The sequence below is a fragment of the Eurosta solidaginis genome, chromosome 1 (genome assembly GCF_040869045.1).
Source record: "Eurosta solidaginis isolate ZX-2024a chromosome 1, ASM4086904v1, whole genome shotgun sequence".
Taxonomy (NCBI): Eukaryota; Metazoa; Arthropoda; class Insecta; order Diptera; family Tephritidae; genus Eurosta; species Eurosta solidaginis.
The window spans coordinates 345,960,899-345,988,767 of NC_090319.1; the positions used below are offsets into that span (position 1 = coordinate 345,960,899).

At 34.4% G+C, this 27,869-nt stretch overlaps 1 protein-coding gene across 3 annotated transcripts in view; it reads left to right on the top strand.

Annotated features, from left to right (window-relative positions):
* Positions 1–18,024, top strand: part of LOC137238013 (probable sodium/potassium/calcium exchanger CG1090) — a 77,746-nt gene extending 59,722 nt beyond the window's left edge. For all 3 annotated transcript variants that reach the window (XM_067762507.1, XM_067762508.1, XM_067762509.1), the window contains exons 7-8: positions 7,041–7,229; positions 9,597–18,024. In XM_067762507.1, coding sequence (XP_067618608.1) covers positions 7,041–7,229; positions 9,597–9,607 — 200 coding nt within the window. In that variant the 3' untranslated portion in view covers positions 9,608–18,024. The remainder of the gene's footprint in view (positions 1–7,040; positions 7,230–9,596) is intronic.
* The last annotated feature ends 9,845 nt before the right edge of the window (positions 18,025–27,869 follow it).

A 27,869-nucleotide genomic window follows, 5' to 3' on the forward strand; every position in this document is an offset into this window, starting at 1 on the left:
CCTGGTATATTCTAAGCCCCCTAACCAGCTTGGGGATTTGGTTTTATATTGGTTTTATTTTTTTGCCTACTCTCACTATCAATAATATTTAAAAGATATACATACAACGCAAGTACTAGGGTGTGACAAAAAAATTACAATATTCTTCTTTCGCTCTCACTTAAAAGTTCAGTAAACTTACACAAATAAAAATGGTTTCAGAGGCGGAGCTCTTAATTTTAATTTTAAGAGGAGGACCTCTTGGAACTTGAAGTTTTGCCATTTAAATTACAACAGGATTTTAACAAAATTTCGTCCTGCAAAATATGAAGAAAAAAGAGCATAAATTGATGAAAATGGTATTTTGTGAGGGTGTAGCATTGTTGTTTCTGATGGTGCGAAAACTTTGCACATGACTTTTGTGTCAGCCTTCAGACAAACTACAAAATTGATATCTCTTTTTTTCTATCTTGAACGCCATTACAGCCGCTTTCCACACGTCGTTATCATCGAAGTTAACATTCACTTCACCTCTAGCTATTGGTCTCTAGTCCAAAGTGTCCATGGTTTATGTGTATCACATTCATACAATGATTTTAGGTTGCGTATGTTCAGGAAAAAAAAACAAAATTTTAACTTTCGCACTACCTTGCCGACATTTTCCAGTGATGAGAGGGTTTTCTCTATTTAGGCAGCAATTTAGATAAACTCGCAACCAGCCTTGGTTGGAAAATGCAAAAAATATGTAATTAAAAAATTTCAGTTTTAAAGACCTGTAGAAACTTCGACGATGAAAATTTGATCTCGATCTTTGTTTTGTTCAGAAATTAGTGCTGAATATGATTCATGTATTCATGATTTCTAAAAAAATGTCTTCATAACAAAATATGTATTGTTAAAAACCCTAGTTCCCATGTTATTTTCATAGCAAGCTCAGTGGAGGAACTCTTAAATTTACAGCTCCGCCTCTGACACAATTTGTGTTTTGATATATTCTCTGTTATTTTCGTTTAAGAGCGAAAAAAATATCGTCATTTTTTGGCACGCCCTAGTAAGAAAATTATATGTATAGGTAGGTACTTCTTATACTATGACATGTCAATATACGACAAAAGTTATTTATAAATATGCAAAAAATTAGTATGAATATTTTATTTTTTATCGCTTACTTTGAGAGTGTCGCATCATCAGCTTTTTTCGTGATTGTTGCGATATTCATATCGGCGAAGATCTGAGGCTTGCAATGCTTATTTGTCATAACTCGTAATATAGAAAATGGGTTTAAAAGTTCAATTTAAGTGCACTATAAAACGTTCACATTCATATTTTGATGACAAATATTAGCTGATAAACAAACTCCAACCCAGATCTGCACTTTCGTTTTCAGTGCGACATGGATTTCGACCCTACATAACATCTAAAGCCTCTTTTGTTTGTTGGCAATGATTTGAATGTTCGTTATCAAGTGCTAGCAATTTGAGTTAGGTATAACTAATACGAACAAAATCATCTAATCGAATAAGCAATGTTCTTAGTTTTCTGGATTTAACTAAATATTGTGGCGAATTTTAACATCACTAAGCTGTTATTAAATAAATGCATAACAACAAAAACATTAAAGCAAGCTACATAAACACATTAATCATGATTTACACACATATGTATATAGAAGGCGACGAAGAGATTACTCATGCACACACATGTAGTCATCAGCAGACGTAGTTACTCACTCATACAAACGCATATGGCTATGAGAGAGACATAAACTACAAATAGGTATACATGTATATAGCTAATAACCAAGCAAGGGATAGACTTGTTCTGGAATACAGTTTCGCGAAATGACTAGACCTTGGGAGAAATGGATGAACGAGAAAACTGAGAGTATAAAAGCAGCGCAAGCTGAGGAATCAGTAATCAATCTTGATTTAAGAACGCTATTGGTTGTGAAGTATTTGTGAAGTACTCTCAAAGCAGTCTAATAAAGACCATTTTGCATTATTGAATATTGGAGTTTTTTATTCAACAGTTTAGCGATTCGAACGTTAGCAGAAGGTTTGGATGCATATATAAGTTATCAAGTTGTTATTGTAGTTAAGTACACATTTTTTTTACTCTTAACATTGTGACGGTTCTTTTTATCCGTTCACGCCTTCGAACGTTCATACACCTGGTTTCCAAGACTTGGTGGATGTGTACAAGTGTGATCCTTACTAACCAAATTAACGTTTTTTTTTTTCAGTTTCATTTCCGCAAGCTCAGAAATTTCACATATAAATTTTGGGCTCGATTGAAAATGGTTAAATGATGTCGCACAGAGATCAAAGTTAAGATACTTCAATGATAACTGGATAGTAGAAAGATAGAGTACTTTCGATTTCCGGCATTAGATGAAAGAAAAAATAATTTGCATTCTTTAAGTCTCTATACAAAAATCATATATTTGGCCCCTGTGTGATACCCTTTAACAGTGTTTAATCGATCGGAACGAATATTCATATGTGATACTAGAGTAACCGGCAGACTTTGTCCTGCCAGAAAATTAGTTTGCTTACATTTCAGAAGTGAGCCTCGCTTCCACTTTTTCACTCTCTATCCCATGCTCTTCTACTTTATCTTCCATTTTTCATCCTACTCTTGTCTATCCCAATTCCAACAACCTTCCCACCATTTCCGAACCGATTCCAACTACAACTATCGCTCTCACTCCATGTTTAATCTCTTCACCCTTTCACTTTCTCCATTTATCGTCCTTCTACTCCCATTTAATTTCCCTCCCTCTTTTTTTCTACATCTACATCCACTTGGCCACCGTGGTGTGATGGTAGCGTGCTCCGCCTACCACACCAAACCCTGGGCAAAGCAACATCAAAAATTTTAGAAATAGGGTTTTTCAATTAGAAGAACATTTTTCTAAGCGTGGTCGTCCCTCGGCAGTGTTTGGCAAGCGCTCCGGGTGTATTTCTGCCATGAAAAGTTCTCAGTGAAAACTCATCTGCCTTGCAGATGCCGTTCGGAGTCGGCATAAAATCATGTAGGTCCCGTCCGGCCAATTTGTAGGGAAAATCAAGAGGAGCACGACGCAAATTGGAAGAGAAACTCGGCCTTACATCTCTTCGGAGTTTATCGCGCCTTATATTTATTTTTTTATTTACTTCCACTTTCTAGGTTCCTCTCCTCTCTATCTTTATCTTGCACTTTATTTTTTATCTCTTTTTCCGACCACCACTCAGTCTCATTATTTTCCACCCTTTCACCCATCTTTTTCTCTCCGCCTCCAATCCCCACTGCATTCCCCTTATTTTCCGTTTTCTTTTTTCAGCCTATGGCCTTTTTGTTAAACTCTCCCCTTCACCCTCACTTATTAACATAATCTATTTTATACCCATATTGTGAAATGCCATTCTGGGATCACCCAGGCCCGTATTTCGGTCTATATATTAGAAATGGGTTCTCATATGAAATTAAAACCCACTCAAAAACCATCTATGAAAATTTACGTAGTTATCGCAGCTATGATTTTCAAAATTATCTCATCCGATCTTGAGTTATAAAGTTACCAACAGATTTTGCATTCGCCTTTACATAGAAGATTAACCTGTTCGAAAGTCTGCCTAAATAATAAATTTCAATAATTATGAACATTTAGGACCTCCTTTTCTTGCTATCACAATGTAACACGCTTTTATTAGAACAATTAGGACTGTGATATAAACTGTAAGATTTAATAATTTAGGTGTAAAGTTTTAATGTTAAAAATATATAATTATGTACAATATGGAATTTTTTTGTCGCAGACGAAAAGCGTAATTATCGTTAAAGGTTTCAATGAACTCATAAAATGTTATATTTCTTCACATCAATTTATTTTTTACTTTTTAGCTAATTTTATTAACCAATAATAAAAGCTTATTTTTAAAACCGTTTTTTTTTTCTTTAATTTTATTTTTTAGTTCGTTTTATTAACAAGTAATATAAGCTTGTTCTTAGAAAAGCTTTTTTCTTAAATTTAATTTAAATATGATTTTTTTTTTAATTTTTAGTAGGGTAAAATATTGTTTAAATTAGTTATGTAATCTTTACTTAGTTATTTTTAACGTTTCTCATCCTATCCATTTCTTTTAATGCAACAACATTACAAGGTTTCTTCGAAGTCAACTTTGAATAGTCAAGTTCTTCTATTGGAGTGTTAACTAACTTAAAATCATATTTTATTGTGACTGTGCCTATGTCGCGTTCAGTTTACAACTACTTATTGCAGATCTCTGTTCCATCGCCAAAAATCTGTATAACAAAATCAAGTGCCCAGAAAAGTATGCAACAAAATGTATGCAACATTTAGCGATAACAGCCTAACTTCTACGTTTGTTGCATACACGAAAAAAGCGAAGTTACCTGTGTTCTTGAGGACTTAGGCTTTTATTCCCTTGTGAATACATATCTTTACCGATAACTCTGTTATCGATTAATTTATCGAATTCTCGCAAAGTAATGTTGCATTGTCATCGGCGTTATACATGTGTGCAAAATTTCAGCTCAATTGGACACCGGGAAGTGTATCAAATTTAACTTGCAAGATTTGATTACAGACAACAGCCAGGTGAAAGTAAATAAAAGATTATAAATAATATAATCTTAATATATAAAAAACACGTGTCACTATGTTTGAGGCCAATGGACTCCTAAACTACTGAACCGATTTTCAATTTGTTTTGCACCCCGTGTGTATTGATCTAACTTGAAATATAGGATAGGTGACTGGTGGGTGACTAGGGTCTCGAGATATAAGCCAAAACGTGGACCCGGGTACCCGTAGAATGTGTTTATAGAATATGGATATCAAATGAAATCTGTTGATGAGTGCTTTAGTAGAGGGTAATTTTCATCCCCTGGGTGACTAGGGTCTCGAGCTATAGGCCAAAACGTGGACCCGGGTACCCCTAGAATGTGTTTATAGAATATTGACATCAAATGAAAGCTGTTGATGAGTGCTTCAGTAGAGGGTAATTTTCATACCCCTGGGAGACTAGGGTCTCGAGATATAGGCCAAAACGTGGACCTGGGTACCCCTAGAGTGTGTGTATAGAACATGGATATCAAATGAAAGCTGTTGATGAGTGCTTTAGTAGAGGGTAATTTTCATGCCCCTGGGTGACAAGGGTCTCGAGATATAGGCCAAAACGTGGACCCGGGTACCCCTAGAGTGTGTGTATAGAATATGGACCTCAAATGAAAGCTGTTGATGAGTGCTTTAGTAGAGGGTAATTTTCATGCCCCTGGGTGACTAGGGTCTCGAGATATAGGCCAAAACGTGGGCCAGTGAATGCCTAGACAGTGTTTATACAATATGGATATCCAATGAAGGCTGTTGATGAGTGCTTTAGTACAGAGTAATATATTATCCAGAGACGGACTGGGACTGGGATTAGGACTAGGACTGGGACTGAGACTCGGAGTGGGACTGGGACTGAGACTGGAATAAAATACATACCACCCTCTGGGATAAGCATTAAGGGATGCAGAAGAATGAGAAGAAATTGAGGGAAGAGAAAAGAGAGAAGGAGGTTGAGAAAGAGATAGAATGAGACGAAGATGGAGATAGATGAAGCGAAAAAGACGGAGGGAGGAGTGAATAAAAAAATTAGGAAAAAGTGAAGAGGGGGAGAGGGCAGAGTCAGAAGGAAAAAGCTTATTAAAATGTATGCAGATAGGCCAAATTTAAGGCAGGACAACGTCTGCCGGGTCTTTTAGTATAATTATAAAAAGCAGTTTTGACGCCAACAGTTTTTTGCGTACAGTGCGCAGAATTTTTTCTTAGGCCCGGTTTTTCAGTACAAGTTCAACTCAGTTTGTCAGTCACACTACGCTTAAAGTTATTCTGCAGTTTTTCAGTCACTTTAACAGAATTTTAAGCGGAGCTTAGAGGCCGATCTGGAAGGGTTAATCTCTTGTTAAACTATAATAATAATTAGCATAGTTCTTAAGAGTTGTTTCGGAACAGTAGCTCAACTTGAGAACCGTAGCATTCTCAACAAAAAAAGAAATATTTTTTAAGCTGCTACTTAAGTTGAAAAAAGATATTTCTAAATTTGAATTCAAGGGCAATTCTCTAATTGGACTCAAATGTAATATTCCAATACTGCAGTATTTGCACGAAAATAAAATAAAACATTTATAATTTATTTTTATTTATAACGCTTCATTAATGCTACCAACCAGATGTTTATTACTCTCTGGTATTACCGTCTTGGAGAAAATTTTTTTCAACTCCATCTCAGCCGATATCCATTGTATGATCTCCACTGAAGAAATGTGCTGAATATTCATTTCACAACTATACATTTCTTAAAATCTCTTAAAGGCTGGGGAATAGTTAATTTGAAAATGACGTTGGAGATCAACTCGAGAATTATAAATTTTACAACATTTCTCAAAGGTTGGACAGTGATTAGAGAACTATGCTGGATATTAACTTGAGAACTATAAGGTTTTACAATAATTAGAGAATGATGTCGGATATCAACTCCAGAACTAGACATATATTCCTGTAAGGGTGGAGAAATTTTTTTTATTTTTGTTGGGTAAACAAAATACAGCTGTGGCCAAATCTACAAATTAGCTATATAATAAAAAACCGATGTTGCCGTACAAAAAAGTTTACCCCAAAGGCGGCCTTAAACTGTGACTGAAAAACTGCTCTGTAGTTTAACTGGAGTTTAAATTTGACTACAGTTTAAGCAAACTTAGTTTGGGCTTAGCTTAACCGACTACTTAAAAACCGTGCCATTAGTTGATTTCAAATCCCATTTACAACGCAACACTTTAACTTTCCGCACTTTTTCCCTTTTATTCACTTCCTTTTGCTCTATTGGGTTGTTTTCAACTTTTTTACAATAAGTATAATCAAAATTTCTTTGCAACAAAATAAGTATTTCCACAAAATATATATTTATTAATTTATTCACTAAGTGTATATTCACATGTATGTTGTAGATATGTAGCATTTCAAAACTTAAGCAAAAAAAAATAAAATTTTTTTTATTTCTTTTTCTCATTCAAAGGTTTGGCGTACTCCACTTTGTCACTATTCTCGACGGTTATCTTTCTCATTTTGTCGACACACTTGAATGGCTGGAAATTGGACAAACGACTTGGCATTATCCTAATGATTTGGTATTTGTGCTTCATAACATTGGCATCACTGTATGAATTGAATGTATTTGGATATATGAATCCACCGGAATGCGCCAGTAAATATGCACCTCTTTTATATACTTTTATATTACTTATTTGCACATATCTATGTATATATCACAATACGGGGATTTGTTTTATCTTGCAAGGTCCACGGATTGTTTATATCCTACGGCAAATATGTAAGACTACTCTGTAAAATCGTTGGATCATGTGGTCCACTGGAGTACTTACCTTATACTCCACTGTAATGCAGCAATGGACCAACTCATGTTTCTACACGAACATATTGTAAGCCGATCATTGCTCGTTTTTAACGATTGTAATCACTTCACGATGTTTATTGGACTGTGCATACCTCCAACTGAAGCAGGATCGTTGGTTTATTATAAAACTTGATAACAAATATCGTGCACAAATTTTTGCAGAAAAATATACCTTTCTTTCGTCATTTTGTAAAGACTGATTTTCATATATGGTCGTCGTCACGATATAAGAAGCCACTAGCCTCATTGCCAGACACTTTCCATACCCTTCAAAAATTGTTGAATTACGTGTTCAATTTCCTTCATGTTGGAGTACTCTAACAATACTCCTTTGCAATGCGTTTGCGTACCACCATCAGCCTTCCATTGCTCGTTTTTTTAACGACAGTGATCACGACACGATGACGATCGAACAGAGTTGCCAAAAGTAAAATATTGCATGCAAATAACTGATAATAAAATTTTACTATGGCAACTCTGATAAAATTCAACCGCGCACTGGTTTTATGTATACATACTATAGTATTTATAGAGAAATATTAGTTTCTTTATTCATGCAAATGCTAAATAACATAAGAATATTCGTAGTATAAAATATAAAAGTTGTATTGCCCCTCTTCATTTACCTTCGTTTTAAATTAAATTCACTTCGATAATTCTTTCCGACACAATTCCTCTTTAGTACTTTGGCATATGATCCTCTGTGGGTGCTCCATGGAGTACTACAGTGAAAGTACTTTGGAAAGTACTCTCTCGTATGTACTCTATGGAATACTCACAAACAAAGCGAGAGTTGGATCACCTACTCCTCTCCTAGGACATCGCAATGTTAATTGGAGCACATGTTTTGTATGAATGCAGATTAGTTTTGGAACACTCCTATACTCCTAAAGGAGTATTCCTTACACTATTTATGGAGTACTCGCGTTTTTTGAAGGGTAGTGGCTTTGTCGAGCCAGACACTTTTTTAATGCAAAACTGTACTTTTTTATAAAATGAAAGCTGAAAGTTTTTTACGGCAAACAAAATTTTAAAAGTTTTTTTTTAAAGATTTTGTATTCGAATTTCAGTATAAAATTACCTCGATGTTCTTTGGAGCTTAGAAGTATTAAAAGTGTCTGGCTAATCAAAGCCACTATGTAAAGTGTCTGGCAATGAGGCTAGTTGCTTCTTATATCGTGACGAAGACCATATGTGACCCGGTCTATGAAAAGGTGGCTTATGACTCAAAAAAGAAATTGCGAGAAACAGCTGTTAAAGATAAACAATGTATTTCTTCAGGACATTTGTGCTTTTCTTTTTTTTTTTTAAGTCATAAGCCACCTTTTCATAGCCCCAGTCACATATGTATAGGAAAATCAGTCTTTATAAAATGACGAAATCAAGGTATATTTTTCCACGATATCTTTTAAAGCCACTATAACTCAAGTTTTATAATAGACCAACGATCCTGCTTCAGTTGGAAGTATGCACTGACGAAATTTCAACTTTTATAAAATGCCGAAGGTCTGACAGTCACGGGCTCGTGCTCTATTTTTTTTTTTGGAATAGTAAGTAGAACATTTTTTAGACAACCTGCCATAGCTGCGCAGAGAGATCAATTTCGAAGAGTGCTAAGCCTTCATTATCAGTACGCTTTAGGCACGCTGCGCTAATCATTTAGCTATTTTGCATTCGAGGAAAATTGTTCTCGATACCGTATTGATGTAATGTTGACAAAATCTTCTCTGGGTAGCTAAGACAAGTGCTTATCCGTTGCCACAGTAACGCCACTATAACCGTTTTGGGATCCTTAAAGCGGCAGAGTAGCTCAGGGCCGCTGTTTGATAGGACAGGCGTATAAATGGGTATAGAAATATAAAAGGAAAGAAGAAATAGTAGATGGACATAAGAAACGGAAAATTTAAAAGGGAAAGGCAAGAAGAGAGGCGAGCGACAGATGGAAGGGAAAAATTGAATAAGAGAGGGTGAAGTAGCGAGATATGAAGCGTTGGCTACATTTGCTGAAATGCTGGCCATCAATCTTCAAATAGAACAACGTCTGCCGCTTCTGCTATAAAAAAACTATTATGATCTTGTAATCATCGAACTTTTTTTAGTTCCACCGTAAAAGTGTTTTAACATATTTTCAATGCAATTTATAATTTTTCGTTTCAGGTGATTATTAAGTTATAATGGCTGTTATAAATATGTACGTTGCACGAATGAAGCTAATTCCAATTCAAGAAATCAGTTGACTTAACCACATGCCATACATGGAACCATTACAAACACATATACATATAAGCAAAAATATAAAAATAATTAAATTGAATATATAAATGGGTCGACATCAAGAAGGTTTCGCAATAAAAAATTAAAAAAAAATATGAGGCATCAAAACAAAGTGCAGCGATCAGACATCCGATACAAATCTAAATAAATATGTTAACAGTTATGTATGTCTTTATGTAATTAATAGATTTGCTCCATCATCACGCTCTAATTAAAGTCACTGCTGTCTATTCATATGCGGGTGAGCTTTTGTTGTCGTCTTGGATTTTGGTGCGACTGCTGTGCAGGCTGTGCAAAAGCGAAGCTGAACAAATGCATTTGTTAAGTTTATTCCACAAGCTATATATATATATATATATATGATCTCTTGTCTTCTACAAAAACACATTATTCCTACATACCACATACATATATTAATATAAATCTGCCTCCGCATTGGCTCCCAATAAAACTATTATTACTCATCGGACTTATATTATATGAGTACCAACATCAACATTAAACTCCATATCTCAACTCAATAAGTACGCGCCGTTGTATACTGGACACAAATATTTACTAGTAAAATCAAGTTTATATATTCATATATATGTAAATGCATACATGCATACATACATCCATTCTTATATTTACAAGACCGAGTATATCAATGAACTAAAAGCCCCGTCACATAATTATTTTTTCATATAGATGAGTTTAACTCAATCTTATGCGTTATGTGTAGACTGCACGTGTTTTTATGGAGAATGGTATATTGAGCGACACTTGTGCCATCTGACATGAAAAAGTAGCCAACTTCCAACTTTTGTTGCAAGCAAAGCATAAGAAGAAGAATTTGACATTTGATTTGGCTAAGGATGCCTTGACACTTTGTAAGTGAAATAATTTGTCCCACTTGTTGGTAGGATGAGCAGAGTTGCATTGGGTCAATATACCTTCAATCATTGTATAAATATTAAAGATAAATGTAGAAAAATAACTAAATACTTGAATATAAGCAAACATTTTAATGCTATTTAAATGCTATTTGTTCCAAAATTATCACAGTTCATGTCTGTTTAAAAATTTATCTTGAATTTAATTTGAATTTTCTTAAAGATTTTCGTAATATGGACGTTAGTAATGTTTGTGTGTGTATGCTAACTTTGAGCGATCAGCTGTTAGTTACGCTACATGTTAAAGTTTACAATTAACGCAACATCTTGGTTGATTATAGCGATGGTAATGTAATGCATAAGATTGCGTTGAACGCATCTATATGAAAAACTTACTTATACGAGAAACTTACCACAGCGGGTTAGGGGGTCAGAATATTCCCTCGGTAGCTATGCCTGTCGTAAGAGGCGACTAAAATACAAGATTCAAGGGGCTGTGTAGCGCAACCCTTTAGGTTGCCAGCGCAATATATAGCATCTCCAAACCCAATTGTCAACCTCACCTATCCGCGGCGAATCCTGTTTCCCTAACAGACGGGGCTCTGGCGACCCCAAGCTCCTCATGGAACTTGGGTGTGGGGAGGGAGGGAATGGCCTGAAGGTTTAATGTGGCCACATAAATCGTTCCCGAGATGGTCGGGCTAGCACCTTAATGGTGCTGTAGTACCGGAGCGTACCGGACCTGTATCCCCAAAGCCTTCGGGAGCAACCTTATCGCTACAACAACATATGAAAAACTTCATTGTGTCTCGGCCATTACTTTGATATGAGTTTTTATAGGTGGAATAATTACACTGTACAACTCAATCTTTCTTTTTATGACCTCTTTAGGAATATAAATTATTTACCAAAGGAGAAAGGGTAGTTTCTGTAATCTTTATAAATAGTTTATATCAGCTCGAATTTCTAGGAAATAGAACTGCTAAAATGTCGAAATCATCCGCGGTCATTTCACAGCTATAAGCTATAGTGTTAAGTTTTTGGCGCTTATTTGTTACCTATTCCCCGACTTTCCTTTCCAGCTTTAATAATAAGTTGTTGGCCGTTAGGTTTTGGGGAATGCCTATGGACGCGTGCCTAAAACAGCCACGGCCAGTTAGCAACTGTATCAAGTCCATTGCCTCTTATTTGAAAAATCCCATCGTATTTGCCATTTGGACAGCGTCTGGAGATTTTCCACTATTCGGTAACTGGATCCATCAACAGCTACAAGAGTCGCGACAAATGATGGCTGCAGCGCAAGCAGCTCTAATAGGTATAAACCCGCCACCACTACTAGCGCACAAATTCGAAAGTTTTCAGTCACCTCAGAGTAGATTAGATTAAGCGGACGTACATTCATGGAAACTTCCACATTCCTATTTGAAGAAATTTTGATCGATTGTGAGTGCCGACTCATTCATCCAACCAGTCCTCAACGAACCACTTGCGTTCCGAGGTGAACTTAGGTTAGGTTAGGTTCAACTGGCCGGTCCCTGAGGACCTCAAATAGACTGAATGAGTCCGTAGTGTTACCAGAAGTTTGTTGTAACGACCAAACTGAAAAACCCTATCAAAAACCAGGACCTGTGTAATAAAATAACTCCAAATACTAGAAGCTTCCTATGACTTAAGCCACTTTCTGCTTCTAGATCTGAAAGCTTTATCACTCCTAATAGCTGGAGTCTTAGCCTGGCAAGCACAGGGCACGAGCACAGAACGTGCTCAATCGTTTCCTCCTCCAACCCGCACTTCCTACATTTGCTATCACTGACCAAGTGAACTTAAGTAGAAGCGAAAGTTTAACCCACCTCTGCCAGAATGTCGTAAAGCCATTCGCCCAGATATCTGAGTCGTCCTGTTTGCAGTCCTGGACATCGGCAGAGAGAGAGAGGGAGATTAAAGAATCGGCTCATCTTCCTCCTCAGTCCACTCAAATATGACATCCATTGAGAATACTACATAACATACATATTTCCAGGCCAGTTGTCCATTAGTATTATAAGAAACAAATGCCATTTAGTCTAAATGTACATGTTCTAGTACGTCAATTCTTTTACATACATACAAAAATTGTGCAAATTTAAATGTCATAGGTCAGCTTAATCAAATACAGTCAGCTCCAATTCCATCACTTTCTACTTTTTCTGTTGTCGTTTGGTTATGAATTTTGCCTTTGGTATTTATGGATGTATGGATGTACATATGTATGCGTGTATGTTACACAAATAGAACTTCCAAATATTGCAAATTATAACGATTAAATGGTAGAAGAAAAAAAATTGCAACAATTATTGATAAATAGTTAAATGATGAAAAAATATAACGAAAATATATAAAGCGCATATACATAACATTAGCACGGCACCAAATTTACAGCAGCATTTTAATGCATATACAAACCAAAACGTAAAAAAAAATATCTAAAAAGTTAGTAAATACGTTTTTACATCGCACGAAGCAACAAGTTAAACAAATAAGAAATAAAAAATAAATAAAATAAAAAATATGCAAGCAAAACAAAAAGTTAAGACCGAAAAATTAAAAAATGTATAATAGACAAAATAAAAAATATGTATGTATGTACTCCCAAAAGAAATGTCTAAGTTCAAGGCTAATTGAAATGATAATATATATAAATCGTACATAATAATAAGACAAAAATATATACAAAAATAAATATTAAATTAAACAAAAATGAATAAAATAAAAAAGTAAACACAGCGATAGTTGCACTCACTAAAAAAAATACAAAATGTAGATAGGACGAAATATTGAAGTAAAAGAAATATTTACATTACATATTATTATTATAAGCCATATACATAAACAATACATACACATCTATTCATATATTCATAAAACCATACCAATTTTTGATAATTTCAGGATAGTAGAATATAAATTGATAAATCCCAAAAAAACCTTTATTCATGTCCATACATACATTCTTCAAATCAAATCTCTAAAAAGCAAATACAGTGAAACCTCCCTTACGCGAACACTTACCGTCAGCCAAATTTTGTTCACCCAAAACAGGTTTCCGCTCAAAAGAATGGGTAGCTATATTATTGAAATTTTTTTTATTATTTGATAGATTTAATACTTACAATCTTCTATTTTAAAGACACATTTTTATATTGCACTGCTCTAAAATGAATGTAAGACTGTGCTTCGGAGATGGCGCAGATGCTAGAACCCTAAAAGAGTTGGAAGGTTGAGGCAAGGGCGCGAAAATGTCAGAAGTTCAATGCACGTATAAGTCCGGGAAGCCAAACAAATATAACCGAGATGGTGTATTGTATACTCTGCCTATCCGGTAATAAGACGCTCGTACAAACTGGCAGATCACTAAATCATGTCAAATCAAATTTTTAGGCCTTGAAGAAACTAGTGGGTTGGGCCTCAAAAACTTTTAGTATTTTCCAACAGCTGTAGTTATTTAGTATTTGGTCGTCGAATAAACTTACGGTAACACTATGAACACATTCTGTTTATGTGAGGTTGTTACGGAGCGTACAATTCAATCTAACCCATTTTCAGGTAATCCGGAAGCCTAACTTTGCATTTACATAAAAATTTCATTCTAGATGTGTATGAGCATTTGCGACACTCCTCGGACTACATACTGTGGCGAATATTAGCAGTTCGATACGTCACTATGCTGCTGTACTGGATATTTCAGTTATTTATTCGACAGTTCAGCGATTCGAACTATAACAGAAGTTGCAGAATTATCAAGTATTCCTAAAATTCGTTACAATATCTATGGCAAACTTCGTTTCATTCGGGGAGTCCCCTTTTTCATAAGGCACATGTACACAACCAGTACGATATATTATACATACAAATGTGACTTTTCGCGAGAAAAGGCCCCTAACTCGTACGCCGTTGATTTCACATGACGTGCCGGATATAGTGGGTCGTGTGCGCTACCTTTCGCATGATGGCCCGTATACGGCACAAATACTATCGACTTTGGTTGTACAAAGCTTAAAAAGTAATCAAGATTTCGATCTTCAGTTTTTGCCAATTTCTAGAACAAACTTTCATTTGTAATAAATCGTCAAAAGAGAAAAATTTACTATTTCTTGGAGTTATGGATCTTTTCTCGCCGAGCGTCAAATACGTGCTCACACTTTGTCCGGTTACGAGAAGCTCGCGTTCGTCCAAGAGAGGTGCTTGATTGATTTGTTATGAAAACAGGTCTGAATGTCTGCCAATAAGAAGTTCGTGTCCGCTCAGAAGGGGTCTTTCATACCATTTTATAGCAAATAAGCGTCACCGTCGAGCCAAGAGAGTGTCCGCCTAACAGAGGGTAATTTGGTCTAAAAGATGTACCTAAAACTTGGTGCATGAAAAATTGTCCGACCAAGGGAGGTGTCCGCCCAATAGAGGTGCCCGTTAGTAGAGGTTTCTCTGAACATCAATAAAAAATGCATAGTTCCATGGAACTTGGGGTCACCAAAGCCTCGCCTGCTAAAGATTCGCATTTCGGAGCTATATACTATATAAGCTATCATAGTTGCAAATTTCATCCAAATCGGCCAAATATGTGTTTTTGTGTTTCTCTGAGTTCCATTTTTACCAATGAAATTAATATAAAAAATGCTGGACAGTTTTTATCTAAAGAAAAATTTAGATTTCCAGTTAAAGCAGAAACAAAAAATTTACTAAAAATAAAAAGTCTAAATGGTACCATTTGCTAAACTAACGAGCACAAAATAGAAGCAACTGTTTAGGAACTATTTAGCAGGCGAGGCTCTGGCGTTCCCAGAATCCTCCCGGAACTAGGGGTTGAGGATGGCCTAGAAGATTCAATGTGTTCATTTTAAATCGTTCCCTAGATGGCCGGGCTAGTAACTTAATGGCGCTTGTTACCGGAACATACGGGATCTATATCCGGCGAAGGACTATCAAAATCGAAACTACTCCCCAAAACCTTCGGGGAGTGTCTTTATCGCTACAACAACAACGAAAACAACAGAAGGAACCGTGAGCAGCCTTAATATTATTGAGTTACTTTGCAGGTTTGCTTAGAAAGTATGAAAAAAGGATGCATTAAACTCTGATAAAAAAATAGTGGATTTTTTTTTTTTAAATGCTTAAATATGTGCTACTGAAATCCTCATGAAAAATATTTTTTCATTATATATTTATATTATATACATCATTTGTTTATTATATTATAAGCTTTTGGGTAAAAAAAGTACTTTATATGTATTAAGTCAGAGTCAATTTACCTATTTTTTTAACTTTAAACTAGCATATTTTGTTATAAAAACAAAATGCTCAGTTAGATAATAAAGTTAGTCGCTTAGTAATATATGTACATCAAAATGTGTATTTTTGTTTAACAACACATCACACAATCATTAAATCAAATGCTAGGCAAAACAGCTGTTCGTAGGTTACATACACAGCTTTTTGCTAAAAATTTGTTGTCGATTATTATTGAATTTTTCTTAAAGCTGTTTCACTGCGACTGAACATTCAGTAAAATTGCAGTTATTCTTGCCATAATCGTATCCATATGAAACAGCTAATCCAACCAACCTTATGGGATTCAATGTAATCAGTAATTGGTGACATTCCATAACGCTCTAGACATAACCATATCAAAACCAAGCAGTTGGTTTTTGTTTTTTCGCCATATCCACAGCCTACAAATATTTAAGTTGATGAATTTTACACATAATTTATTTGTCGTTTTGGATACGTTTTGACCACGTAACTTAATATTTGTGCACTTTGTTAGTAATCTGATGTAGTTTATTATTTTTTCCCAGCAAACATTCATCAAGAAATCAAAGAGGTGTTCTCAATAGGAAAATTATGAGCTCATTCAGGAGACCGATATGAAAGCATATATGAAACCTATTGGGATTATAAACCGCTCATTTTCGGCACCTTTTGGACTTCAAAATTACTCCTTTTCTAAACTCTTCAGAACCTTTAACATATATTGCAATTTTGCCACCAAAAACTTTGTGTTTTGTCATTAGGGAGAGGTCCATGGAATGAGGGAAGCATATGCAAGGCGTTTAGTTGGACCAATGGTATTTTGGAAAAAGCGTAAGTCTCCACATTGTAACGAATTTAGGGAAACTCCGCTTATTTTACACCTTCTGCAAATGTTCGAATGGCTAAATTGTCAAATAAATAACTCCAATATTCAGTAATGCAAAATAGTCTTTATTAGATTACTTTGGGAGTAGTACAATTATACTTCACTTCGCAACTGATAGCGGCTTTAAATCAAACTGCTTGCTTACTACTCAGCTTGCTCTGCTTTTATGCTCTCCTTTTCCTCGTTCACCCATTTCTCCTAAGGTCTTGTAATTTCGTGAACTTCATACTTTGTTACCAGCATATACATGTATATTTGTAGTTTGTGTGTCTCTATGCGTGTGTATATGTGAGTACTACTTCGGCTGATGATGAAATGCGTTTGTGAGTATCTCTCTGATGTGATACTGAGAAAGCAATTATGCTGTTGAGAGAAGTGAGAATTTTTGACACGGCCAGCGAAAATTAAAGGAACAAGAATATGTCCATAATAAACAGTAAGGCAGGAAACGCTCTTACTAATGATGTTTATATAAACATTTTAGATAAAACAAATTTGATATCTTCAGCACAGACGTCGAAATAAAAAATAGAACCTATCACCTGTTTTTTAAAGTGACTATCGTGGTCTCATCCTGTACCTCCTTCTATCACCCGCTGAAGATAGCCGACCGTATGCGTCGGCATTTTGAACATACTGTCAGGCTGTTGACGTATAAGATATCACACTTGTTTTGTATATAATGCATATACAGTTTTATTCAAATGTAAAATATGAATACTTCTTCCAAATTTGGTCTGTTAAATAAACATTCTGAGCATACAGTTCAAAATTTTCATCCATATAGGAGTCATAAAAACTACTACATAATCATATTTCTGATTCTCATATGTTTGGCTTATTTCAGACGCTTTAATTATGAGCGCTCCGAGAATGTTTGAGCGGTTACGAAATCATTACCTTTTTTAGGTTAAGGCACCAACAGATATGGTTAAGTAAAAATATGGTTATGAGTAAGGCGTTATGACTACGGCAAGTTTGCCAGGGCCTTAAAAATCTTCTTAATCACATAGTTTGTTTATACATACATACATACACACTATATGCAGCTACTTTCTCTGTTTCCTCCTTGTAAGTGTTATTGTAGCAAAACAATTTGTTAAATATTTTATACCATTAAAATTAAGGTCCCTATGGTTTCGTTAATGAATATATATGGGGTATTCCATCCCATTTCGACCAATTTTGAACCCGACCCCTTTAGAATTGGCTGAAAGTTTTTCTTCTTTTTCTAGCTTACGAAAGACGTTTTTCAAATTTTTTCATCCAACTCAAAAAAAGTTATAAATTTAAAAAAAAAACACCGTTTTTGTTTTCAAAACGCTATAACTTTTTCAAAAATGTACCGTTTGGGATCTTTTCTTTTTAAATTTGTTTTTAAATGTACTTTTCGGAAAAAATTCAAAAAAAGTTTTAAAGTTTTTTTTTTGTAATTTTTCAGTTTTTCGAGATTTTTCGAATTTCGCCCTTTTTTTTCTCATAAACAACTTCAATCAATTCTGCAATCATCCCCACTAATCCCGGAGTGGGCCGAACATTTTTTTTTTTTTATTTAATTGAAAAAAAAAAACCTTTAAAATTGTTTTTGTATATTTTCCGAAAAGTACATTTAAAAACATATTAAAAAAAAAAAAAAATTATCCCAAACGGTCAGCTTTTGAAAAAGTTATAGCATTTTGAAGAAAAAACACCGTTTTTTCAAAATATTTAAAACTTATTTTGAGTGGAAAACGGTGTTTTTTTCAAAATGCTATAAAAAGGGCGAATTCGAAAAATCTCGAAAAACTGAAAAATTACAAAAAAAAACTTAAAAAATTTTTTTGAATTTTTTCCAAAAAGTACATTTAAAAACAAATTTAAAAAAAAAAATCCCAAACGGTAAATTTTTGAAAAAGTTATAGCATTTTGAAAACAAAAACGGTGTTTTTATTTAAATTCATAACTTTTTTTGAGTTGGATGAAAAAATTTGAAAAACTTCTGAAAAACGTCTTTCGTAAGCTAGAAAAAGAAGAAAAACTTTCAGGCAATTCAGGCAGGTTCAAAATTGGTCGAAATTGGATGGAATACCCCATATATACTATATATATATTTTAGTGAATTTAAAGAACACACAAACATGAACGAATTCGTATTATTGCATACACAAATTATAATTAATAAATAAAAAATTTAGCACAGATATGCATACATAGCTTAAAAAATATATAATAATGCTTAAATATGCACATTAATACGTGCATACAACGAATTTTATGTTTACTATTTTTTGTACGGTTTTTATGTAAAAAAAAAAGATGAGTGCATAATGATATTTAAATGTAGCTAATTATTATGAATAATGCATATGGGGTATTCACGTAGGCCTGCCTTTTCAACTCATCTGCTTAATACTGTTTACAAAAAAAAAAAACACGCTAGCGTATAATGAATAGTTAACTTGTTAACTTGATAACCAGGCTGACGTTAATACCTCTTTAGTCAAATGAAAAATAAGATAAAAATATTTAGGTAAAATTAATTGTTCTAAAAATAGGTACTATTATAAAAATACACAAAAACAATTTCCATGTTTTATGTAAAATTGTTTGTTGCTGAGAAATGTGTTTGTATTAGGTAGTTGTAAAAAACATTGTTTAATCTATTCTCACGCTGCAACACACCTACACACATATACTACAAATTAAACAATCAAATCAATTAACAGTGCTATATTTATATAAAATACCTACAAAAATTAAAATGAATACAAAAACAAACTATAATTTTATTAATTAAATTTAGTTGTATACATCTGTACTATATACCATACTAGCCTATACCCGCGGCCCAGTCCGCAAGTAAAAAGCATAACATAAAATTCTTGCTCCGAGACAGTCCAAAGAATTATGAAACCGGAGCACACACTAGTGATATAGGCCGGAGATAAACCCGCAATCATCCATACATAACACAAATAAAGGCTGGATTTTTAAAAACGTTGGGTCTCAAAACCTCCCTGAAACACTTTTTATTAAAATTATCCCTAAATGGTATTGAAATAGTTCCGAAACCTATCCCGAAGTGATCGCCGTAACAATCCTTCCGATACGATTCCCAAACAGCCTCGAAATGATTCCGTAAACATTCTCGAGAGCTATGTCAGTTGAAGAGTGTATCAAGGAGGTGGGGGAAGACGACGACGCAACTTGTGCGAAATTCCTTAGTATTCCATCTATATGTCCCAAATGTTAAGTATTGTTGGTCTGGGACAAATACGCGAAGAGTTATAGCAATTTAAAGATACTGTTCGAGAGAGGGGTGCAATGGGAGGAAAATTTGCAAAGTTCTCGTAAATAGTTATACTCCTATTAATTTAGCCCATAGACTTAATATGAATGTTCAAATCTAATATAGTTAAAGCTATTTCAGCTAAAAGTAATCAAAATCTTGCTGTCCCCAGGTGGTGTAGAACTACACCCCCAATTAAAAAAAAAACATGGCAAACTATTTTTTGTGTGACATTCGCTCTTCCGACCATACCAGGATAGCATTATCATTCCTTCAAGAATCTGCTTCAGTCTTGAAGCCTTCCCTCATCTGCCGAATTTTTTGGGCATTATTTCTGTCAACCAGCACCTCAAACTCCTCAGCTTCTGCCTCACGTTCACGATAACGCTCAAATACACCATGCATTGCTCGGGCGTACGCAGCGTGGCCCTACAGGCAGTGTGAATAACGAAACATCAGATCTGGCAAAAAAATACCCCGTTTAAATAAATTCGGAACTATTGCAATACCCTGTAATGTAGCTTATGGATCAAAATATTTAGAAAAATCGAACTAAATTTGGAATCTTGCTATTGATCTTGAAGTAACTTGCTGGACAGCTAGAGACTTGAAATTGGAAACATTGTTTGGAAAGCGCTAGATGGATACCTGAAACTTTGAACATATTTTAAGCTTCACTGACAACGCTATGCCGGTGAAAAAAAATTCCGCAAGATGGCGCTCGGATCGTGAGATTTAAAAAACCTAATCTAAACCTTAAACCTTCGGAAAATTCGTTACCCACCGATGCGTTGCACCTTTCGAGATAATTGGAAAACTATGGAATCTTTAAATCGAATATCAAATGAAAGGTGAAATCGTACTAAAACACAAATTGAGAAGGGACCATTTCGGTATTGTTTTCTATAGCATTTCGGGATCAGGGATCACTGTTTTACGCCTTATTTTTCGATAAGTTCGGCACTGTTTCGGGATCATTTTGAGTTCGTCTTTGTGATAGTTTTGGCTTAACTTCAGGGCAATTTTGGTAATATTTTCGATAGCTATTCAGGATGTTGGCGAAGTTGAATGTACAAAAGGTCCAGAAAGAGATATTTGGTTCATTATTTTTTATATTTACGGAACAAAATTTCAAACCAAGTATTGAAGCTTTTGGCTAAGTATGTTTCAAATTATTAGCCTATTCCAATCATCAAAGGCTAATGCTAGGTTTTCATTATGTCAAAATGTCTGACATCAAAAACTGATTCAATCTGACCCCCTTCAATCTGATCAGTTGAGATCAATGGCGTTTGCATTATGCCACATAACTGACTTAAAGTCGATAAAGCAGTGCGTGGTCAAAACACACGTTAAAGTTTTGTCACAACCCCTTTAATTATTTCCCGTTGTTTCACACGCTGCGGCATTATTTATTGATGACAAGCCAATTGGAAAACGAAAATAAATTAACAACATGTTAGCAAATGAAAGTCGAATGTCAAATTTGGCATACTGTTTCGAAATTCACTTTTTCGTCAATTTAATGCTCACTTTGTAGTCAAATCGGACGGCAAACAAATTTGACGTGGATGACAACCCGTTTTTATTGATATGACCAAGTTTGTGGTCAAATTTGACTCAATGAAAACCAAGCGTAGTAAACGAAACGTAACATTCACGCGATTCATTAAACAAAATTTTAATTTTTTCTACAATTTAAATTTTTAATATTATAACTGACTTTATACTTAAGCTGTTAAAAATTATATATATTATATACATACATAATATGTAGTTGGGCATAGGGGTCTAAATATTTAGTGCAGTTAAAACTAAGCTACAACTTAAAGAAATTTGCTTATCTCCTTATTTAAAAAAATTTAGTTAACATAAAAACTGTGTGCAGTGTGCCCTTCTATGGTTATATACGCATAAGTATAAAACTCATAAACTCTAAAACATACTCTCATTTGTAAGGAACATTTAAAGTAAGTTCTGCAAATTTAGGATTAGAAAAGTTAGTCAATTGTAATGTGTATGTATTATAAAATACATACATATGTGACCAAAAGGCAATAGTCGCTAAAATGCATTGAAATTTAGTCAATTTCATTAAAAAAAAAGAAGTCTTAAACAATTTTTAGTAAAATAAAAAAAAAAATTATTGACTTAATTAAATATTTGCTCCACTGTCAATTGATAAATGTCAACTTGTTATTTTTAAATATACATACATACATATATCTATGTATAATTCTATAAAAATAGTGCTATTTTTATTTAAGTATGTATGTGCATAACCCCTCTACAAAATTTTGGTAAACTGTTAATTAGTAAAAAAAAACTAACTGTTTAAATATGTAATTTAAAAAATATTATGAAAATACCTTTTAATATTTAATTTATATCCAATTGTTATTATAAAGTATGTACGGGGTTAATAAATGTATAAATTTGTAATATATTAAATATTTAGAACATAATTTTAATAATACTATAAACTCCATTATTATTTATTTAATGAAATAATTAATTAAAAAATTAAGAACAAATCGATCATTCTATAATGCAAATGTGTTCACTATGGCTCTGTGTTCACTAGCGCCTAAAAGCATGCTACGCGTAATTTCATTTCATTTGGGTATTCTTATAAAACATATACACACACATACATGGGTATTAGGGAAGTGACGAATATTCGCATTCGTATCGGTTTGGCACCAGAACAATTTTATACTAAGGTTTACGAGTAAGGTCTGCGGGGTACTGCACTGATCTGGAAATAAACAGATCGTATAACATGCTGCCAGATCACTGTAGTGGTTTTCAGGCGCAAGTAGTAGCTGTGACCAAAGCAGTAGAAACATTGGAGGAAAATAGCTTAAACTGCAGCCGCGTGAACTTTTATACCGACAGTCAAGCAGAAATTAAGGCTATAATCTCGCATAGCACAACACCTAAAAGTGCGTTAGAGTGTAATACTATGTTCAAACAGAAAAATAAATTGAGGCAATTTCGATTTAAATTGAGTGGTGTTCAAACAACTCGATTTAGCTTGCACAATAGTAATTTGACAGCTGGTTGGCTCATCTCTACAGCAACAACATACCTTTGTTCAGACTGTCAAAATGTGCGTGTTGGTATTAGACGAATGGAATGGACTGAAAACATAAAACTTAGAAGTGTTTAGTTGTTGTAAGAAAATGTGTTCAATGTTTGGATTCATTTTGAGTTTGTCATCTTCTTTTGACAAACCCTACTCCAGTGAAATGAAAAAAATAAAATCAGCTGATGAGATCAGCCAACCGTATAGTTGAGCCGTGCGTAACTGACGTTTAAGTCTGCTCAATAAACACACTTTACATAGTTGCATTTGCAGTTTGAAACAATTTATTACGCAATTTTTTTTAAATAGGCAATTTATTATTATAATTTATTATATGATAAATTGCGTAATAAATTGCCCAAATGGTATAAATTGCCAATTTGGTGCGTGTTTGTACATAGTATAAGCAAGAATCGTAATTGTAAGAAATATACATTTATATTGGGTCTCTGGGCATATGGGAATAGATGGAAACATAAAATCGACTCAGCTAGCTAATCAGCGCGCATTCCTCGAAGCTTGCACCGTAGACGTCCCAATCAGCTTGGGCGAGATTGAAAGAAGAAGAGAGTTGCACATGATCGTCTAAGCAGGACCTTGTTTTTTATTGTAACATGATAATTTGTCATAAGGTTTTTCAAATTAATTTATCATTAGTTGTGCTTTATAGAGCACCTATAATAACCCAGCTGGAAAAGACGCTTTTTTGTACTAAATTGCAAACCTCTCAATTGACTACTGCGTGTTTTAGTTTTATTCGATTAAAATACAATTTTTTTGAGCAATAAGTCTAAAATTTCAAAATTGCTTTGAAACAAAGAAAAGTTTAAGAATTCTAAAAATAGAAACTTGTATAGTTTCCGATTTCGTATGTGAAAAGTAGTGCAATTCAATTGTGATTGCTCAGTGGGTAGAACACACGACTCTGAACTAAAGCACTCCGACTCGAAACCCACCGTCCTAATGCACATTTTTTTTGTGTTTTACGCGCTGCCATCACACTACGGTGGTCGCCTAGCTCTGATTCGCTTACTAGCAATTATTTATGTCCCTCTAATGTTTGGTTATCACCAGGTCAAATTTGACCACGATCTTGACCATATCAATGAAAACGGTTTGTCATACACCATCAAATGCGTTGCCGTCTGTTTTGAATACAAAGCGACAATTGAATTGACCAATAAGTGAAAACGGGATGGTAAAAGGCATGGCAAATTCGACACTTGAATTTCATTTGCCAACATATTGGAAATTTATTTTTGTTTGCCAACTGGTGTCCCATTAATAAGTAATGCCACAGCGTGTGAAACAACAACAAATAATGAAACATGTGAAATAAATGAACACGCACTGCTTTATCAAAATGTAGTCAGTATTGTGACAATCGAAACGCCTTTGACTGACCAGCGGGTCAGCTTGAGGCAATTCTTGATGTCAGTCAATTTGACTTAATGAAAACCAAGCATAGGAATACCAAAGAAAACTGTTAAAATAACTGATTTCGTGGCTCTTGATATGACAGGGATTTATGTGTCACGATAGTCATAAAAACAACGTAGTGAGCGCTGTGAACCCAAAATTCTATTTAAAATTAGCTGATACATTTGCATAATATTAACAGTTGTTCGCTGTTGTATTGACCAATGAAATCAGTTCTTTTAACAGAAGAATCAGTTAGATTGATTGAGAAACTGTCATTTTAACAGAATATCGTTAGCTTGAGACCAACAGTTTTTCTTCTCTTCAAATGACAAAACAAACTTGTTTTCATAACAAAAATTACAATTTTACTGAATGTCTGTTTGTTGTTCACCTTATTTGTTGATTTCACTAGCTTCATCACCAAAAAAAAAAAAAAAAAAAAAAAACGGCCGTTTTAGAAGAATCACGAAGATTAAACAAAAAGGATGACAGTGACAGTGTTTTTCAGATTAAAACCGATCTATTTGCCATTTGGGCTGACGCTCCTGAAATTAGTCCAATTTTTCGCCTTGACGTATGCGTATTTAGCATTAACCTAACACTAGGTCTTTGGTATAAAAGATATGCATTTGTTTGTATACTTTATATAGACAGACACACAATGAATTTCAAAAAAATTTCCATGAACTTGCGCTACAATTATAAATGGTTTCCAATGAATAAATTAGCAAATATTAAATTTGCAAACATTCATTCATTCTCACTAGCGGAGAGAGTGCAATAAAATAAACGAATTTAAGTTAATCGTACAACGGCAACACAAACAAATTTTTGATATTGAAATTTCTAAAAAAGAAAGCTTTATAAATAAGACAGCACCAAAGGAAGGTAGATTTGCATACAATAACCTTGTAAGAGGCCGACGCCTGTGCGTTATAGATACATACATAGTAAAGAATTTAAAGATCCCCTCCAACATTTTTATAACGCTCACTGTCCAAAAGTTGTCCAAAATATCTGCAAAATTTAAGCGTCAAAAATATGTTCATAAAAAAGTTCTATGATTGCGATATGGCAATTAGGACCTACAAGCCAAAAGTGCTCAGAAAACAAATTAAACTACGAAGAGATATTCATTTTTGTATTGAAAAATATTTCTTTCAAATCAAATTTAAATGGAATCAGAACGTGTCTTACTGTTTCATTTTTAAATTGGCATGAACACTTGTATGCTGGTCATGGACATTTATCTCTACTAATCTGCGTCTTCAAAGTTTATGCAGGTGTTTTGGGCATGGACGTTGAATTTGGTATACGACTGTGACCACAAAACTGCAGTTAATGTGTGTCGAGCCCTCTATACCGAACGTTGGCATGGCCTACTTTTAAGGATTTCCGCCTCAATATAAAGATTCCAAACAAAGCTTTCTGGTGGGTTTCCCCAATTAAAATATCCTGACTCATATATGACTCCAAGAAGCTTTATGAGTGTTTTCGGAGGCCGACAAGTGCCGAAAACGGGCTTTTTATGAGGCTAATATGTATGTGTAATACCTTACTCTTAAATCAGCGATTAAAATGCGTAAGTGCTCTGATTTGGGACTCATTTGGGACGATTTCTTTATGATTCCTTAAGTGTGCCTTGAAATAGGAAGACAAAATTAGAACCTTGTAATTAAACGAATATGAATGCTCCATGCTCCACCTACTACTTTTTGTGTATCTAGTTTTGGGTTGCGATTTTTTATACTGTTTATCTCTGGAAGTAAGAAATACTGAAAAATGGCAAAGAAATATATGAAGTTATAACATCCCCATTTTAAAACACATCGTAAAATTGATGTTTTAAATATATGTAAATTGCAACAATTTTCTGTCATCCCTTGCCGAATTTGATTTGGTGACAAACCGGTTTTGGCGTTGTGCCATCTTCGTTCTCGAAAAATTACAATGAAGATGACAAAACGCCAAAACTGGTTTGTTTCCAAACCAAGTTTGACAAGGGATGACGGAAATTCGTTCCAATATACATAAATTATCCACCCTGTCGGAAAATCAACAAAACAAAGTGAATCAATAAGAGTTTGACCGATTAATCGGTATCGGCATCGGCGGGTATCGGCCCTAAAAATTGGTATCTTACAATATTTGATGTTAATTCGATATTCTTGTATAGCAAGAAAAAAGCTTTTTACTTAAAAGAGACAATACATTTAAGTTAACCCTTCCACTTTATTTAACTGACTGAATTCACTAGGCTTCAAAAGTGCATGTTCAAAAAGTTTCGGAAAATGCTGAGCAATATGTCAAAAACTTTTCTGGAGAGATATAAAATTCTCGAATTACAAAATTCTCAATTTACACAATTTTTCCGGAGCTCTTTTGACTATTCGGCTATGAGCCGATTAATCGGTATTGGTATCAGCGAACTCACACGTTTTCAGGGCCAAATAAACTTTCTTAACTCTAACGCCAAAGTCGTAACCATACCCATATCCATAACCATCTTCAATGTAATCGATTAACGATGCCTTTACTTAAAAATCGTGAAAATTTCATAAAAATAAAGAAAGCGCAAAAAATTTTAAACATATTCCACAAAAAATAAGTCTCTTAGTCATAATGAATAAAATATACAAAAAGTTATTAAATTCACCAACTTAAATATTTTTTGGTTATGGATATGGCGAGAAACCAAAAACCAAGTGCTTGGCTATGGTATGGTTATGATTTTAGCGTTATGATATGGCACCATTAATCGATTACATTGATTTCCATAAGGTTGGTTCGATCAGCTGTTTTATCTGGTTATGGACAAGTCACCATTAATTGGCCCTTTAGCCGTTTAACGGCATCGGCCTCGGCCTCTGAAAAAAAGCCGACATCGGTCGCACTCTAGAATTAATGTTCAAACAACTTAATGCATTTTCACAAAAGTTTTGCAAAAAAAAAACAACATTTCCCGCAACATTTTAAAATAAATCGTTTTACGAGTGTTTACGTTTAGTGGGAAGGTCAATTGCATTCAGAATGGGTTGATATAATAGCTTCCGGATTATAGTTTGTTACTCAAACGACATTTTCAAGCAAAGTATGCGCGATTATTATCGGTACGCGTACTTAATCTTCTAAATTATTTCAACCTTTTACTGAGATCAATCGTACATCACACATGTATTTCTAGCGTTCTAACTTATTTATTGGATAGGACGATGAGCTATGTACCCACTGGCGAAGTCTCACAAAATCGAGGTAATCTATATCAGGGGTCTGCATTCCAGAGCAGAATTGTGCTCTCATTTTAAGAGACCTATGACCGAGATCTAAGTATCAG